The sequence below is a fragment of the Mustelus asterias genome, chromosome 8 (assembly GCF_964213995.1).
Source record: "Mustelus asterias chromosome 8, sMusAst1.hap1.1, whole genome shotgun sequence".
NCBI classification, from domain to species: domain Eukaryota; kingdom Metazoa; phylum Chordata; class Chondrichthyes; order Carcharhiniformes; family Triakidae; genus Mustelus; species Mustelus asterias.
In genome coordinates, this window is record NC_135808.1 from 108112208 (window position 1) to 108127769 (window position 15562).

General features: G+C 39.6%; 1 protein-coding gene across 5 annotated transcripts in view; it reads right to left on the minus strand.

Moving 5' to 3' along the window:
• Positions 1 to 772: 772 nt before the first annotated feature.
• Positions 773 to 15562, minus strand: part of eif2b3 (eukaryotic translation initiation factor 2B, subunit 3 gamma) — a 117030-nt gene continuing 102240 nt past the window's right edge. For all 5 annotated transcript variants that reach the window (XM_078218690.1, XM_078218693.1, XM_078218692.1 and 2 more), the window contains exons 11-12: positions 9254 to 9357; positions 773 to 3111 (exon numbers count right to left, since the gene is read on the minus strand). In XM_078218690.1, coding sequence (XP_078074816.1) covers positions 3059 to 3111; positions 9254 to 9357 — 157 coding nt within the window. In that variant the 3' untranslated portion in view covers positions 773 to 3058. The remainder of the gene's footprint in view (positions 3112 to 9253; positions 9358 to 15562) is intronic.

Consider the following 15562-nt stretch of genomic DNA (forward strand, 5'->3'; position numbering starts at 1 on the left):
GAGTGCAAGATGAAAAGCTTCAACAGAATGTCTCATTTTTCAGTAATACTTCCATTTGTGCATGTAACAAGTACTTGCTTCTTTTCTTCAAATACTGAGCAGGATTTTACGGCCTCACTCATCCTGAAACTGTAAAATCCCACCCGAGGTCAACAGACCTTCCCATTGCCCACCCTCGCCTGCTCCGATTCCTGTAGCGGGCAGGGCGGTAACATTCCGGCCACCATCTTCAAGAATCTATTGGAGTGTGTTGTGAAAGACCACTGTGCAACACTTGCATTCTGTCATCAAAAGATGTCATAATTGCAACATCTTGGGCTATTCCAAAGCAAGTGCAAACGCTTTCTCATTTTGGGGATTGTACATGATTCAAGACTCAGCCAGGAGAATGGGTGGGCCATTTGGGTAGTTCAGATTAAGCTTTATAAATTACTTTTGTTTTGATCCAAAGGGTTTACAAATAGCTATTCGTAATTTTCTCAATACAACATCTGAAGTCCTTGATTAGATAATGGCTAGTAATTTTTGAGTGAAAGGTTCAAAACCATGAGATTATTTCATCTTCAGAGGGATAAAATCCTACTCATGCTGTGCACAATTCTAAGATATAAATTTTCATTGAATTGGTTGGTAGCTTCAGTTGCCGTCACTGCGATTTTGGCAGGATTACTTATGTGGACCAACATTATGCTTATATAAAAAATATTTTGTAATGTGTCCTTGGGATGTTCCATAAACTGTATATATTACAAATCAAAGCAAACACCAAGCTGTAAACAGATCTTTTTTTTATTGAGATAAATACAGACAAGCTGTAGGAACCTTATAAATCTGTACTGTCAGGACTCGTGATGAGCAATAGGTTAAAATTTAATTGCCTTCTTTAGAAGAAGCTATTTTCTCCATTTACTTGAAGTAGCCCATTCAAATAAAGAAAACATATATCTGAATTTTGTCTGAGATATTAAATAAATTATAATATGGATAAATATTTGGTAATGTGCTAAATGGCAGTTACAAAGCTTTTACTGAACCATCACTCATTTTCATACATGAAATGTTAACAGGAGTAAAAACTGGAAGACGACCAACAGGCTTAACAATTAAGCATCTTTACCAGATTGTTCGAATTCACAAAGCAGCACTGTCTTATTCAAACTTGATTGCCATGCAGTAGGAAAGGTCCCACGGACACCTAGGTAGATTTGGTAATGGGAAATCTTTACAATTATAGTGTCTAGGTTGCGAAGAGACCAAATCCATCCCCCCACCCACCCCCGCACCCTGCTAAGCATATTCCTGGCAAATGGATGTGGAGCAGCACTATTTGTGCAGAAGTCCGGAGTTCCACCTCAGGTCATGTTGCTTCACTCAGGTTTACATTTTGAGAGTCAAAGAGGTTTACAGCATGGAAACAGACCCTTCGGCCCTACTTGTCCATGCCGCCCTATTTTTATCACTAAGCTAGTCCCAATTATTCACATTTGGCCCATATCCCTCCATATCTATCTTACCCAAGTAACAGTCTGAATGCTTTTTAAAAGACAAAATTGTACCCGCCTCCACTGCTGTCTCTGGCAGCTCATTCCAGATACTCACCACCCTCAGTGAAAAAATTGCCTCCTGGACCGTTTTGCTCCCCCCTCGCATCCTAAACCTATGCCCTCTAGTTTTAGACTCCCCTACCTTTGGGAAAAGATGTTGCTCCTCTACCTTATCTATGCCCCTCATTATTTTATAGACCTCTATAAGATGACCCCTAAGTCTACTACGCTCCAGGGAAAAAGTCCCAGTCTTTCCAGCCTCTCCTTATGACTCAGACCATCAAGTCCCGGTAGCATCCGAGTAAATCTTTTCTGCATTCTTTCTAGTTTAATAATATCCTTTCTATAATAGGGTGACCAGAACTCTACACAGTTCTAGCCCCACTGGTTTTGCTTTCTAGTTAAAATTTATTTATTAGTGTCACAAGTACATTTACATTAACACTGCAATGAAATTACTGTGAAAATCCCTTAGTCGCCACGCTCTGGCGCCTGTTCAGGTACAGAGGGAGAATTTAGCATGGCCAATGTACCTAACCAACACAGCTTTTGGACTTGTGGGAGGAAACCAGAGCACCCGGAGGAAACCCACGCAGACACAGGAAGAACATGCTCCGCACAGACAGTGACCCAAGCTGGGAATTGAACCCGGGTGCCTGGTGCAGGGAGGCAGCAATGCTAACCACTGTGCCATCGTGCCGCCCTGAATGTAATGTAATTTTCTTGATTCACTGAACCCTACGCCCCCCCACTTACTACTTGACATTAAGTAGCTGACAGGAAGTTAGATTTCTGAACCCCCTTTCACATCTTAACCAAATGCTGAATGCCATTTGAAAGACCATCAGATAATTTACCTGTGAATTTTCTTTTCCTCTGTACATACTTTGCTTCTGTTTAATGCCTTCTTCTCCAGGAGCAGATGCAAATACATCTCCAATCATTCTACAGCAAAGCACATTAACATGAGCCCTGACTTAATTCCTGCTGATCGCCCCGCAAGACTTTAACGATTTTGCACTCATATGAATCAGAGAACAACACAACTTCAAAGGATGAGAATCTCTGTCATGTCAACTACCTTCTCAAAGTTATCAGTGCACAAAACTCCAATAATTATTTTTTAATACTCCGAATGTTTGGGGTTATTTTAAAAGTAGGATTTTCATACAAGTATTTTTCTTTAAAAAGGAACATATCTGCCAGCTATCATTCTCACTAATCTTAATTAGATGCTGTATGAACTGGGGGGTCAGTGAGCCATTTATTAACAGGCAGTTTTGTCACATTCACTAAAAAAAAAACACCATCTTTTAGAAGTCAAGGAAATGGCTTTAATATTAATCAACATCTTAGACGACAGAAACTTGCTTGTAAAGGAACGCAGTCAATTCAAACCTAATGCCCAGTCCTATTCAGCATTTAACATGCCTTGCGATGATCCATGGAAGCTGTTCCATGTCTGATGATGTCCAGGTGAACAACAGCTACAGATGTTCCAGAACACCAGCAAACTATATCTCCATCAAGCGATCATTGCCTACTATCACTTCATTCACATGTTTTGCTGCAAGAACAAGGAAGAAACATTGAGCAGGAGGAAAATTTCAACCAGCAAACGTTTTATATAATAATATTAACGATAAGTGGTAACCCTTGTACTGAGCTGAAACTTCACCTCTACAGTTACTGGTTGAAGACATGATACAAGGTAGTACATTTTTAATGTAATGGTTTACCAACTCAATATCCTACTAAGAATGGTCTAATTGTTTATTTCCAAGTTAAATCAAATCACATCAATAGCTGAAAGCTGAACACACATGGACTGTTATATGAACATTGATAATTAATGAGTAATTAATAAAACACATTGCGGATGCAAAGGCTGGAATGTCATATTTGATGTGGGAGTTTTAACATTTTTATTGGACACCTTCCTTTTCTTGGTAAAATATTTAGCCAGGGGCTTCCTTTGAGAATTATTTATTTTAACTCCATTTCAAACATACTTTTCAGCCATTTGGGCTCCAACTCCTGATACCTAGAGCTCCAACAACACTCAAGAAGCTTGACACCATCCAGGACAAAGCAGCCCGCTTGATTGGCACCACATCTACAAACATCCTCTCCCTCCATTGACGCTCAGTAGCAGCAGTGTGTACTATCTACAAGATGCACTGCAGCAATTCACCAAAAATCCTTAGGCAGCACCTTCCAAATCCACGACCACTTCCACCTAGTAGGACAAGGGCAGCAGATACATGGGAACACCATCACCTGCAAGTTCCTCTCCAAGCCACTCACCGTCCTGGCTTGGAAATATGTCGTAGTTCCTTCACAGTTGCTGGGTCAAAATCCTGGAATTCCCTCCCTAACAGCATTGTGGGCCAACCCACAGCACAAAGACTGCAGCGATTGAAGGTGACAGCTCAGCATCACCTTCCCAAGGGCAACTAGGGATGGGCAATAAACGTTGGCCAGCCCGCGACACCCTTATCCCATGAATGAAAAAAAAAGCCAAGAATTATTCTGTGACCAAGAGTAGCAATGATCATTGTGGTATGTGTGTACAGTATTTATTCCTATATTAGAGGATGAAAATTACACTGGCAGGGACCTGATGTCAGAATTGCTTTGTTGAAAAGTATAAAAATGGGCATTCTTAGTCCTCTATTGATAAATCTAAGGAAAATATTTTCCCCGTGCGCTAGAGAGTTTTGTATGATTTCAGCTCAATCACAGTGATACCAAACAATAAACTTCAGTAACGAAGCTATTCAAATGTCACAAATTAACTTTATTTATGCTATCATATTCAAACAACTGTAAACAGTGCAATGCAATTTCACTGGAAAATTTAAAAAATGTAAAATAATTTCCTTGCTCTTTTGTTAATTTCCCCATTCTCAGTGGAATTTGTAGGGAAGAACTTGTAAACATGAGGCCAATCAGCATTTAAAATAATAAAAAAAGTGGCAAAATGTAAATTTTTCCCCTTTCTGATGCAGATTAACTTGCTGTGATTTTCTCGTTTTATTTTAAAAATGGATTTTAATTGATTATTAAGCTGTGAATAACCGTAGCACATTGAAAACCAAAGTGAGATGATTAACATAAAAGCAAAATACTGGATGCTGGAATCAGACAAAGGGTCATCCAGACTCGAAACATTGGCTCTATTCTCTCTCCACAGATGCTTCATTTTCCAGCATTTTCTGTGAGATTATTAACATGTTTGATATCGATCTGTAATGTGTTTTCACACATCAAAATAGTAAAGGTCCATGAACTGATATACTTATCTGTAAATCACAGAACAGTGTGCCAAAACAAGTGGTTAAAATTAACAGAAATAAATATGTGAAAATTACATTCCGGTGCTGCACTATCACAAGTCCTGCCATTTGGATGACATGCTAAATAGGTAAATGCAAAAGATCTTATGGCACTATTTCGAACAAGAGCCATGTTCTGGCCAACATTCATCTCTCAACTAACACCGTCTTTAAAAAAAGACTATCTGACCATTATCCTATTGCTCCTAGTGGGACCTTCCTGTGTGCAAATTGGCTGCCATGGTTCGACCATCCATTACAACAGTGATGATATTGCTAAAGTACTTAATTAGCTGCAAAGTGTTTTAGGTCACCCATGATTGCAAAAGGTACCATATAAATGTAAACCTTTATAATTCATAGTAGATACTGTTTGAGTTTTTGAAGGTGACACCTTTTAAAAAGGATCATTGACTTTAACAACTGCTTTTCTATGCTGCAGTAAATGGAAACAGTTTTGTTCATGGGGCAATTATGATCTTAATCATTTCATATCAGTTGAAATTTTATGACGTCTTCATTTTTATTTTATACAAATTATTTTAAAGCATGAAATAAATATTCAAAACAACAAATGACACTTAGCCCGCTTTGCAGGTGTCATTGTTCTCAAACTTCGCTCAAAATCACTCTTTCAGTAACCATTTAACAAAAGGAATTTATATTGCTTATTTCTCCTTCAAGGGCGAATGACCATCAAAAAGCATTAATTAAAAATGCATGGAATTTATCGGACTGGTGAGTTCACCCTTGATGGGAGCTCACCCATTATCAGTCTTTCAAATTTAACCTGCCATGCCAATCTGTTATATCCTCAATCAACTTCGAGAGTAAAGGTATTTCCTAATTGATCATGACTCAGTTAATGATTTATAATTCTTTTCTTTCAGGTGTAAATGGTGCTACTGTGAATTAATAATTGAAAGGCAGGAGGAAGGTACACCGTAGCAGAAACCTAGAAATAATTCAACTTTAGTTGAGCTGTTGAATAATATTAAGAGTTGTTTTGGTTTAAATGGTTGAGGAACTGTTGATATTATCACAATGTGTACAAGTCTAAGTTTTACCTTTACAGGGAAAAAAATCATTTAATCTTCAGTATTAAATCCAGGTACTTGACCAAATTTATTCATTGCAATGCAATCATTTTGTTGGCCTGCAGAGGTATGTACTTCCTGAATGTAAGACCATTCAAACAATAAACTTGGGTCTTTGCAAGCCAAAGAAAAACACCACATATATATAAAAAATAAAAATACTACTTCCTTTAGGAAAATTTATTTATGCAGAACTGCTCCTCCACTATCCTATGAAGTATTGTAAATCATTAATAAAAAAATGCACTGTTTTACAAGAAAATCCCCTTGTAAAAGTCACTAAGTCAGCCTGAAATCCTGTTGTTCGACCCTGTAGAGGATAAAGGCCTTGTAGCTTTTGCCAGAACGGACACTGTTCCTGACAGATGTTAAGCTCATCTCGCGATGGATCGCGCTGACTCAGGACAATGACCCTTTTGTATGAAATTCAAATGTCAGGACAACAGAAAGCTTAGTGTAAAGCCAACTTCCCTGTACTTGGGGTGGGGAGGAAGAGAAATCTGCTTGCAAGCTCAAAGATAAATTGCCGCTGCCTGTGATAGCTTTCAGTGTAAAAGGTTAGTTCCTGGGCCAAGACCACCAAGAAACTCATTCCTGCAAGAAGTACTGTTGCAGGTTGACTTATGAGGCAAAAAGATAACCAAAACATTGTCAGAAATAAAAATCATAATTTACCCAATTTTTTTTGGCTAATAATTACATTCAATATTGGTTTCTGCTAAATAATTTAAATGGTAAACTATACCTATAATTCATGTATCATACTGTTCAATGTGTTCAATTTTGAAAAGGACAATTTTTCATTACTCCGTTAATCTTTCCTCATTTTTATTCTTCCACCATCAAATACGATTGGGGAAGGAAGGAAAACTGTTCCTATGTTTCTGCCCACTGTTGCTGCATAACCATTTATTTGAGATGGTTAGACACATATTCCAAATTCTCCTCTCTCAATTTTTAACTATTCTTTACCTTTTACTTCTTTATTGTCTTTCTTTATTTTTCTTCCCCTCCCCACTCTTTCCCCATATTTTATCCCTCTTTCCTTACCTTTTCTCCCCCCTTTTCTCCATTTACCCCCCCCCCCCCCACACACACACATCTTCATCTGTCACAGCTTACTCTCTGATTTCAGCTTCTCGGCCGTTTGGCCATTTACACCTTCAATTCTCTCTATGGACTGCCATTAACAGCCTTTCCCCTTGTTTCTGTGGCTATGATTCATTTTTCATTCCCTCACCCTGTAGTATAAACATCTCCCACTTTCTATGCCTTTTAGCTTTGACAAAGGGTCATCGGGACTCGAAACATCAGCTCTTTTCTCTCCTTAAGATGCTGCCAGACCTGCTGAGATTTTCCAGCATTTTCTCTTTTGGTTCCCCTCTCTCATCTGCCTCTTGGGAGATTCAAATTTTATTTGCAGTTCTTTTAATCATTTTACAATTTTGCTGCCGGAGTTGTGAACTTGATGGTCTTAAAAGCTGCAAGAATGAAAGAGACTTATCCTTCCTTGCATTGCACCTGTCTAAAACTTTGCATTTTTCTCTCCTAGAGTTTCTATAAAAAGGAGTACAGGGCAAGGGAATTGAGAGCGAGAAGCGTGCAAGAGAGAAATTTTAGCGTTCTTCGGGCTGCCTGGAGAATGTGATAATGGCAACTCTGCCAGCTTTCAAATGTATTTATTGTAAACCAAATGTTTAACTGAAAAAGTTAATGTCCTGAAAATGTTTTATACTGCAGTGTTTAAGCTAATAAAGGATGTTTGAAACAATAAAGCTCTGAATATTGTCTTTAAATTGTAATTATTTGTATAATAAAATGCAACACATTTCAATTAAACTAAACTGTGTTTATGCATTGGTAATGTCATTTGCAACTTAGTAGGCTATGTGGTAAACATGCAATAGAATAACTCAACATTTTAATTGCACCATTAACCTTGCAACAAAGAGATACATATTTGACAGTTGGCAGGATGTCAAGCCCCATTCTTTGGCAACCAGCTCTGGGAAAGAAAGCAATATCAAAACATTTAGTACACTATTTAAGTTAAACTTAAAAAAACAAATGACTGAATGTTTGATCTCGGTGAGGGCAGTGAGCAAATTGCCGTATGGAGGCGAGGCACTTTGCTATCGAGCGGAGAAGAGGAAAAACTAGCCACGGTTCACTCAAGCAGTTGCATTGGCAGAGAATTGGTATCAGGTCCTTAGCGATAGAACATGGCTATTGGGAGGGAGCGCACTTCAAAAAAAAATGTACGGGTGAATATATTTTCAAGTCTTAATGTTACACAACCTACAGAACATTTTAATTTTTCGAGTAACACTTCACAAGTTTAATTATTAAAGCTACTTTTAACTTATGCAGAGCGTTTGTGTAACACAACAGTTTGAAGCAAGAGTCAACATTTGCCTTCAGCTGAAAAGAAACTTAATGCTACAAAGAGAGCTGAGAGAAATATCACTGGGAGGAGAATGTAAAATTTTAATAAAAGCAGCTCAAAAGAAAACTTTCAAGCTCAACAACGCACCCCGGACATACACTCTTCCGCCTTCTTCCATCGGGAAAAAGATACAAAAGTCTGAGGCCACGTATTAACCGACTCAAGAATAGCTTCTTCCCTGGTGCCGTCAGACTTTTGAATGGACCTACCATATATTAAATAGAAGCAAATTAATGTGGATGCATGCAACCTGAAACCAAAAGAGAAAATGCTGGAAAATCTCAGCAGGTCTGGCAGCATCTGTAAGGAGAGAAAAGAGCTGACGTTTCGAGTCCAGCTGAGCTGAGCTTTGACAAAGGGTCATCTGGACACGAAACGTCAGCTCTTTTCTCTCCTTACAGATGCTGCCAGACCGGCTGAGTTTTTTCAGAATTTTCTCTTTTGGCTACCTTGTATTAAGTTAATCTTTCTCTACACTCTAGCTATGACTGTAACACTACATTCTGCATCCTCTCCTTTCCATCTCCCTTAGGTACTCTATGAATGACATGCTTTCCCAGTATAGCACGCAAGAAACAACACTTTTCACTTACATGTGACAATAATAAATCAAATCAAAATCTCATCAGTGTCGCCATAATTGGAGTTATAGGAAAACCTGTGCTACCCCAGGCCTAGAAACAGATCATCCGGCTCCGATTTTGGTTATGGAAAGACCAGATAGGAGGGAAGAAAAGTCATTTTTAAAATGAAGATTTACAAGTGGTGCTTCATCACAGTAGTCCGGCACATTTACAAGTGACGATGAATACTAGCAAAATTACTTACATTTGGCATCAACACACTGTGTACTTCCCACCAGACAATCCTTGAGATCAGCCCCTTTCTCAATGACCGCTCCACTGCAAATAACGCTACCCTGTAAACAGCATCTGGAAAATAAAAGTGTTTAAAAATCACTTTATTTCGATGACCTACAGGTTTGCACACAATCACAATCCAAATCAGTCATTCATTCTTGAAAGAAGTGCTGAGCAGAATTCAGTAAAGACTATGGGCCAGGACGACATCCCAGCAGTAATACTGAGTACTTGTGCTCCAGAACTATCTGCACCCTTTACCAAGCGCTTCCAGAACAGCTTCAAAACTAGCATCTACCCAACAATGCCGAAAATTGCTCATGTGTATCCTGTCCACAAAACATTCTGAACCAACCAATTACTGTCTCATCATCATCTGTAAAGTGATGGGAGGTGTCACTGACAATGCTATCAAGCAGCACTTACACAGTAACAAATTAATTACCGGCGCTTAGTTTGGGTTCTGCCAGAGCCACTTGGCTCCATATCTCATTACACCCCTGATCCAAACATGGACAGAAAGAGGCCAAGAGGAAAAGTGAGAGTTACTGCTCTTGACATCAAAGCAGCATTTAACAATGTGGCATCACTGAGCGTTACAAAATCAAAGTCAATAGAAATCAGAGGAAAACTCTCCACTGGTTGAAGCCATACCCAGCACAAAGGGAGATGGCTGTGTTTAAGAGGCAAAACATCTCAGCCCAGCACATTGCTGCAGGAATTCCTCAAGGTGATATCCGAGGCTGTTGTGTATGAGTAATTGTCTATGAACGATTCGACAACAAGGAAAAAGTATTTGAGGTGCCACACCGTGGGTTACTTAAACAAACCAATGCAACTTTTGTTTACAAGGTGTTGCCTGATGGAATTCCAATATGGAAGAGAGATAAAACCGCAAATGCCTCTGGTGACATCACAGCACATCATGTGACTAATCAGATTCCATAATAATTGATTATTCCTAAAAATGATCGCAACTGCGACCTGTTCTGTGGTCTTGGGTCATCTAGGATCGCTGTCATTTTCTTAGGTTCTTTGTGGAGGCCATCCTTGCCTATTATGGGACCTAGATAATTGATGGATGATTTGAAAAATTCACATTCCTTTTCCTTCATGCGGAGGTTGTACTCCTCTAGAGTCCAGTATTTCCTCCAAGTTGTGTAAATGTTCCTGTTCAGTTCTGCTGTGATTAGAATGTCGTCCAAATAATACTGGACACCGTTGTGGCCACTTAAGATTTGGTCCATTGAATTTTGGAATATGGCCGGTGCTGATGTTATTCCGAATGATAGGAATTTATATTGGAACAATCCCTTCTGGGTAACAATCATCAGCAGTGGTTGTGACTCAGTAGCCATCCTCATCTGGAGGTATGTTTGAGGCATATTTTGCTGAACTGGTGACCACCAGCCTGCCCAGTGAATAGATCCTCGATTAGTGGCAAGGAGTACTGGTTTACACACAGTACTGGATTTACATTGTATTAATGTCCTCATAGATACTTACAGAACCATCAGATATACTAATTGGGACAACTGGGGTTGCCCAATCACTCATTGTTAAAGGTACAATCACTTCATCTTTGACTAATTTCTCTAGTTCCACTTCTACCTCCTCACTATGGCCGGAATGTTACCGCCACATCTGCCCTGACTGTCATTCTCTGGTGGCCTCGGGCGGGATCTTATGAGCCTATAAATCAGCTTATAAATTTGTAGGATTACGTTTGAAGGTTTTAGTGGTAAGTTTTTAAGCCTTAGATTGTCTACTTTTTCTGGGAGAAGTGATACACTAGCTCCTGTATCTACTTCCATCTTTACTTCTTGTCCATCTAACTTTGGATAGAACATTTGGGTATCCATTTGCATGGATAAGACACCTAGTTTAAGTTCTTGGATCTTTTCTAGTCCGGTATCATCTTGGAAATTTTTGACTTCATCAGATATTTAGTGGACCACTTTTTTAGATCTTGACATGTTCTTGCATTTTCACACCTTCAGATTTGGAGAATTCTGTCGTGTCCAACATGCTTTATTTGTGTGGCCTTTCTTGCCACAGCTTCTATATTTATTTTCTCTATTCTAATATTCATGTGGAGAGTGCCCTACCTGAACACAACCATGGCATGTGTGCATTTTAAGAGATTTCTTCCTGGCTGTTTCCATCTTGTGTATTTTGCCCCCAAATGCAATTTAGGAAGCTTCTTTTGTGGCCAATTCCATGGACACTGCAATTTCAACAGCAAGTCGTGTTTCTCTTTTAGATGTGAGCATGTCATGTGCATATTGCATTTTACATGGCCCTCAGCTTTCATGCTTTTCAATCCTTTGTCAGAGTTCAAGAGTTATATCTCAAAGATTAACATTTTTCCTTTTTTTCCCCCCACAGAGTTGCCTGATCTGCTGAGTATCTCTAGCATTTTCTGTTTTTGTTTATTTTGCCCATCCCAAATTATTCGACATAAAAGGGTTGCTCTATAAAACAGTTCCATGCATCATTAGCTCATTCAACTAATTATCCTCTGTGAATAATCCATAAACTTTCATACGTGTCACTCTCATGAAAAAAATGCAGATGAAGCATATGTACAGTTCAATAAAGGCCTTAAAAGCCTTGTATTAAAAAGTAATTACTTCCATCCCTAGCCTTTATTATAGCATACAGTTGGGTACATCTTTAATACATTTCAAGGGAGTGTCACCACCACTCATGTCACTGATTCATTTTTAAAAATCCTATGCACTTATGGTGCAACCCTGATTGCAACAATCCTGAAGGGAAGGGGTCTCTTAGCCGACATCTATGAACTTTGTGTAAATGAACGTGAACTTGCAACTTTGGCACGGAACTGAAGACTCAAAGAACAACTTCCACTCATTTAGTGTTTCTAAAGACTAAACTGTCACAGGAGCATCAGAAAGAAATTGACACAAAGTCAAAGATGAAGATATTAGGATGAGTGACCAAGTTGGTCAAATGGCTTCTAACAAGCATCTTAAAGAAAGAGAGAGAGATGAAAGTTGGTGAGGGAATGCCAGAGCCTGGGATCCAAACATTTTAAGGCACATTTGGCACTAGCCCAGAATTGAAAGAATGCCGAGTTTTCAGAGAATAGTAGGAATGGAGGAGATTATAGATAAGGAGGGGAAATGAAAAGTGATTTGATTTTTTGATTTGATTTGATTTATTATTGTCACATGTATTAACGTACAGTGAAAAGTATTGTTTCTTGCGCTACACAGACAAAACATACCGTTCACAGAGAAGGAAATGAGAGGGTGCAGAATGTAGTGTTATAGTCATAGCTAGGGTGTAGAGGAAGATCAACTTAATGCAAGGTAAGTCCATTCTAAAGTCTGACAGCAGCAGGAAAGAAGCTGTTCTTGAGTCGGTTGGTATGTGACCTCAGACTTTTGTATCTTTTTCCCGACGGAAGAAGGTGGAAGAGAGAATGTCCGGGGTGCATGGGGTCCTTAATTATGCCGGCTGCTTTGCTGAGGTAGTAGGATGTGATTGGTTGGACTACATTCACAACCTTTTGTTGTTCCTTGCGGTCTTGGGCAGAGCAGGAGCCATACCAAGTTGTGATACAACCAGAAAGAATGCTTTCTATGGTGCATCTGTAAACTTTGGTGAGCGTCGTAGCTGACCTGCCAAATTTCCTTAGTCTTCTGACAAAGTCGAGGCGTTGGTGGGTTTTCTTAGCTATAGTGTCGGTATGGGGGGACCAGGATAGGTTGTTGGTGATCTGGACACCTAAAAGCTTGAAGCTCTCGACCCTTTCTACTTCGTCCCCATTGATGTAGACAGGGACATGTTCTCCTTTACGCTTTCTGAAGTGGATGACAATTTCCTTCGTTTTGTTGACATTAAGGGAGAGATTATTGTTGCTGCACGAGTTCACCAGATTCTCTATCTCATCATTGTTTGAGATCTAATTGACTACGGTGGTGTCGTCAGCAAACTTGAAAATCGAGTTGGAGGGGAATTTGGCTACACAATCATAGGTGTATAAGTACAGTAGGGGGCTGAGAACACAGCCTTGTGGGGCACCAGTGTTGAGGATGATCATGAAGGAAGTGTTGTTGCCTATCCTTACTGATTGTGGTCTGTGAGTTAGGAAGTTCTTGATCCAGTCGCAGAGGGAGGTGCCGAGGCCCAGGCCACGGAGTTTGGAGATGCGTTTCGTGGCAATAATAGTGTTGAAGGCTGAGTTGTAGCCAATAGTGTAGAAGAGCATGGTGGGAGTAGCGCCAGGAATGCATTAAAATCAGGTGCCAACCTGGCGAAGCACAATGCAAGACTACATGCATTCTAAACAGCTAAAGCAGCACACTAGAGATAAATGATGCCATACCCAATGGCGCAAGTCAAAACTCTGCAAGTGTAGTGATAAATGGTGGTGGACAATTAACCAATGGAAAAGGAGATTCCATGAACATCCTTATACTCAATGGTCTGCAGAAGACAAGGATTCGTTTTTGGAGCAATATGTTGTGGAACCAACCAGGGAGCAAGCTATTCTAGGTTTGGTATTATGTAATGAGGTAGGGCTAATAAATGATCTCATAGTTAAGGATCCTCTAGGGAAGAGTGATCATAGCATGCTAGAATTTCGAATTTAGTTTGAGGGTGAGAAACTGGGGTCCCACACGAGCATTCTAGAGTTAAACAAAGGAAATTACATTGACACAAGGATAGATTTGACCCTAGTGGACTGTGCAGGAGGCTAAAAGATAGGACAGTTGATGAACAGTGGTAGATATTTAAGGAAATATTCAAGTCCTCCCAACTAAAATATATTCTAGAGAGAAGGAATGGTGGCAAGAGGAGGAAAAGACTTCCATGGCTAAGCAAGGACGTTAAGGATAACATAAAGACAAAACCTAAGACATGCTGTCTTGAAAAGGCCAGTGGCACACTGGAAGATTGGGAAGCTTTTAAAGATCAACAAAGGGTCACTAAAAAGTAATAAAAAGAGCAACGCCAAATTATGAAAGAAAACTCGCACAAAATATAATAAAGGACAACAAAAGCTTCTATAAGTAGATAAAAGGGAAGAAAGTCGCTAAAGTGAATGTTGGTCCCTTGGAAGATGAGGATGGGGAGTTAATAGTGGGGAATGCAGAAATGGCAGAGACACTAAATTGATATTTTGTCTCAGCTTCCAAAGGGACGTGAGTACCATCCCAATAGTAACAGAAAATGCAGAGGTTATAGAAAGGGAGGAACTTAAAACTGTTGTGTATGTGGTGTCTGTCACTATAACAGCACAACGTAAATGGGTCACCTGACTTGAGGGGCCATGAGAATCAAGAGTGAGTGATCACACTCGAGAGAGAGTTCTGTCTCAGGCATTTTACTTCTGGAACCATGTTGTAAGCATATAAGAACTGGGCTCTGCCCCAGGGGAGCCTTTGTCTGCATAAACCTCCTGTACCTATGTTTCTCTCATCAATAAATACCTTTTGTTCCTAACAAAGTCTGAAATCTATTGACAATGCCATAACAGCCACAACATAACAAGAACTACCATCATCACTAGGGAAAACGTACTGAGCAAACTATTGGGAACAAAGGCAGGCAAGTTCCCAGGGCCTGATGGCCTACATCCTGGGTCTTAAGAGAAAGTGGTGTTGGGGGTTAGTGGATCCATTGGTTACAAAATTCCAAAATTTTCTGGACGGAGGAATGATTCCAATAGATTGGGAAAATGTTAATATAATACCCTCATTTAAAAAGGGAGGTAGGTAAAATGTAGGAAACCACAGGCTAATTAGTTTAACATCCGTTGTTGGGAAACGGTGAGAATCCAATATAAAGGAAGTAATAACGCAGGACATTTAGAAAGTCAAAATGCAATCCATCAGAGCCAGCATGGTTTTATAAAGGGTCAATCATGTTTGATTAATTTGCTTGAGTTCTTTAAAGATGTAACATGCAAGGTGGATAATGGTGATTCTGTAGATGTGGTATATCTGGAGTTCCAGATGGCATTTAATAAGGTGTCACACAAAAGGTTAACACACAAGGTTAGTTCACAGGGGATTAGGGGGAATTTATTAGCTTGGATAACAAATTGGCAACCCAACAGAAAGCAGAGAGTTGGATAAATGGGTCTATTTCAAGTTGGCAAGATGTAACTAGTGGGGTGCGACAGGGTTCGGTCCTCGGGCCCCAACTATTTATAATCTATATTAATGACTTTGATGCAGGGATAGTAGGTATCACAGCCAAATTTGCAGATGTCACTAAAGTAGGTGGGATAGTAAGTTGC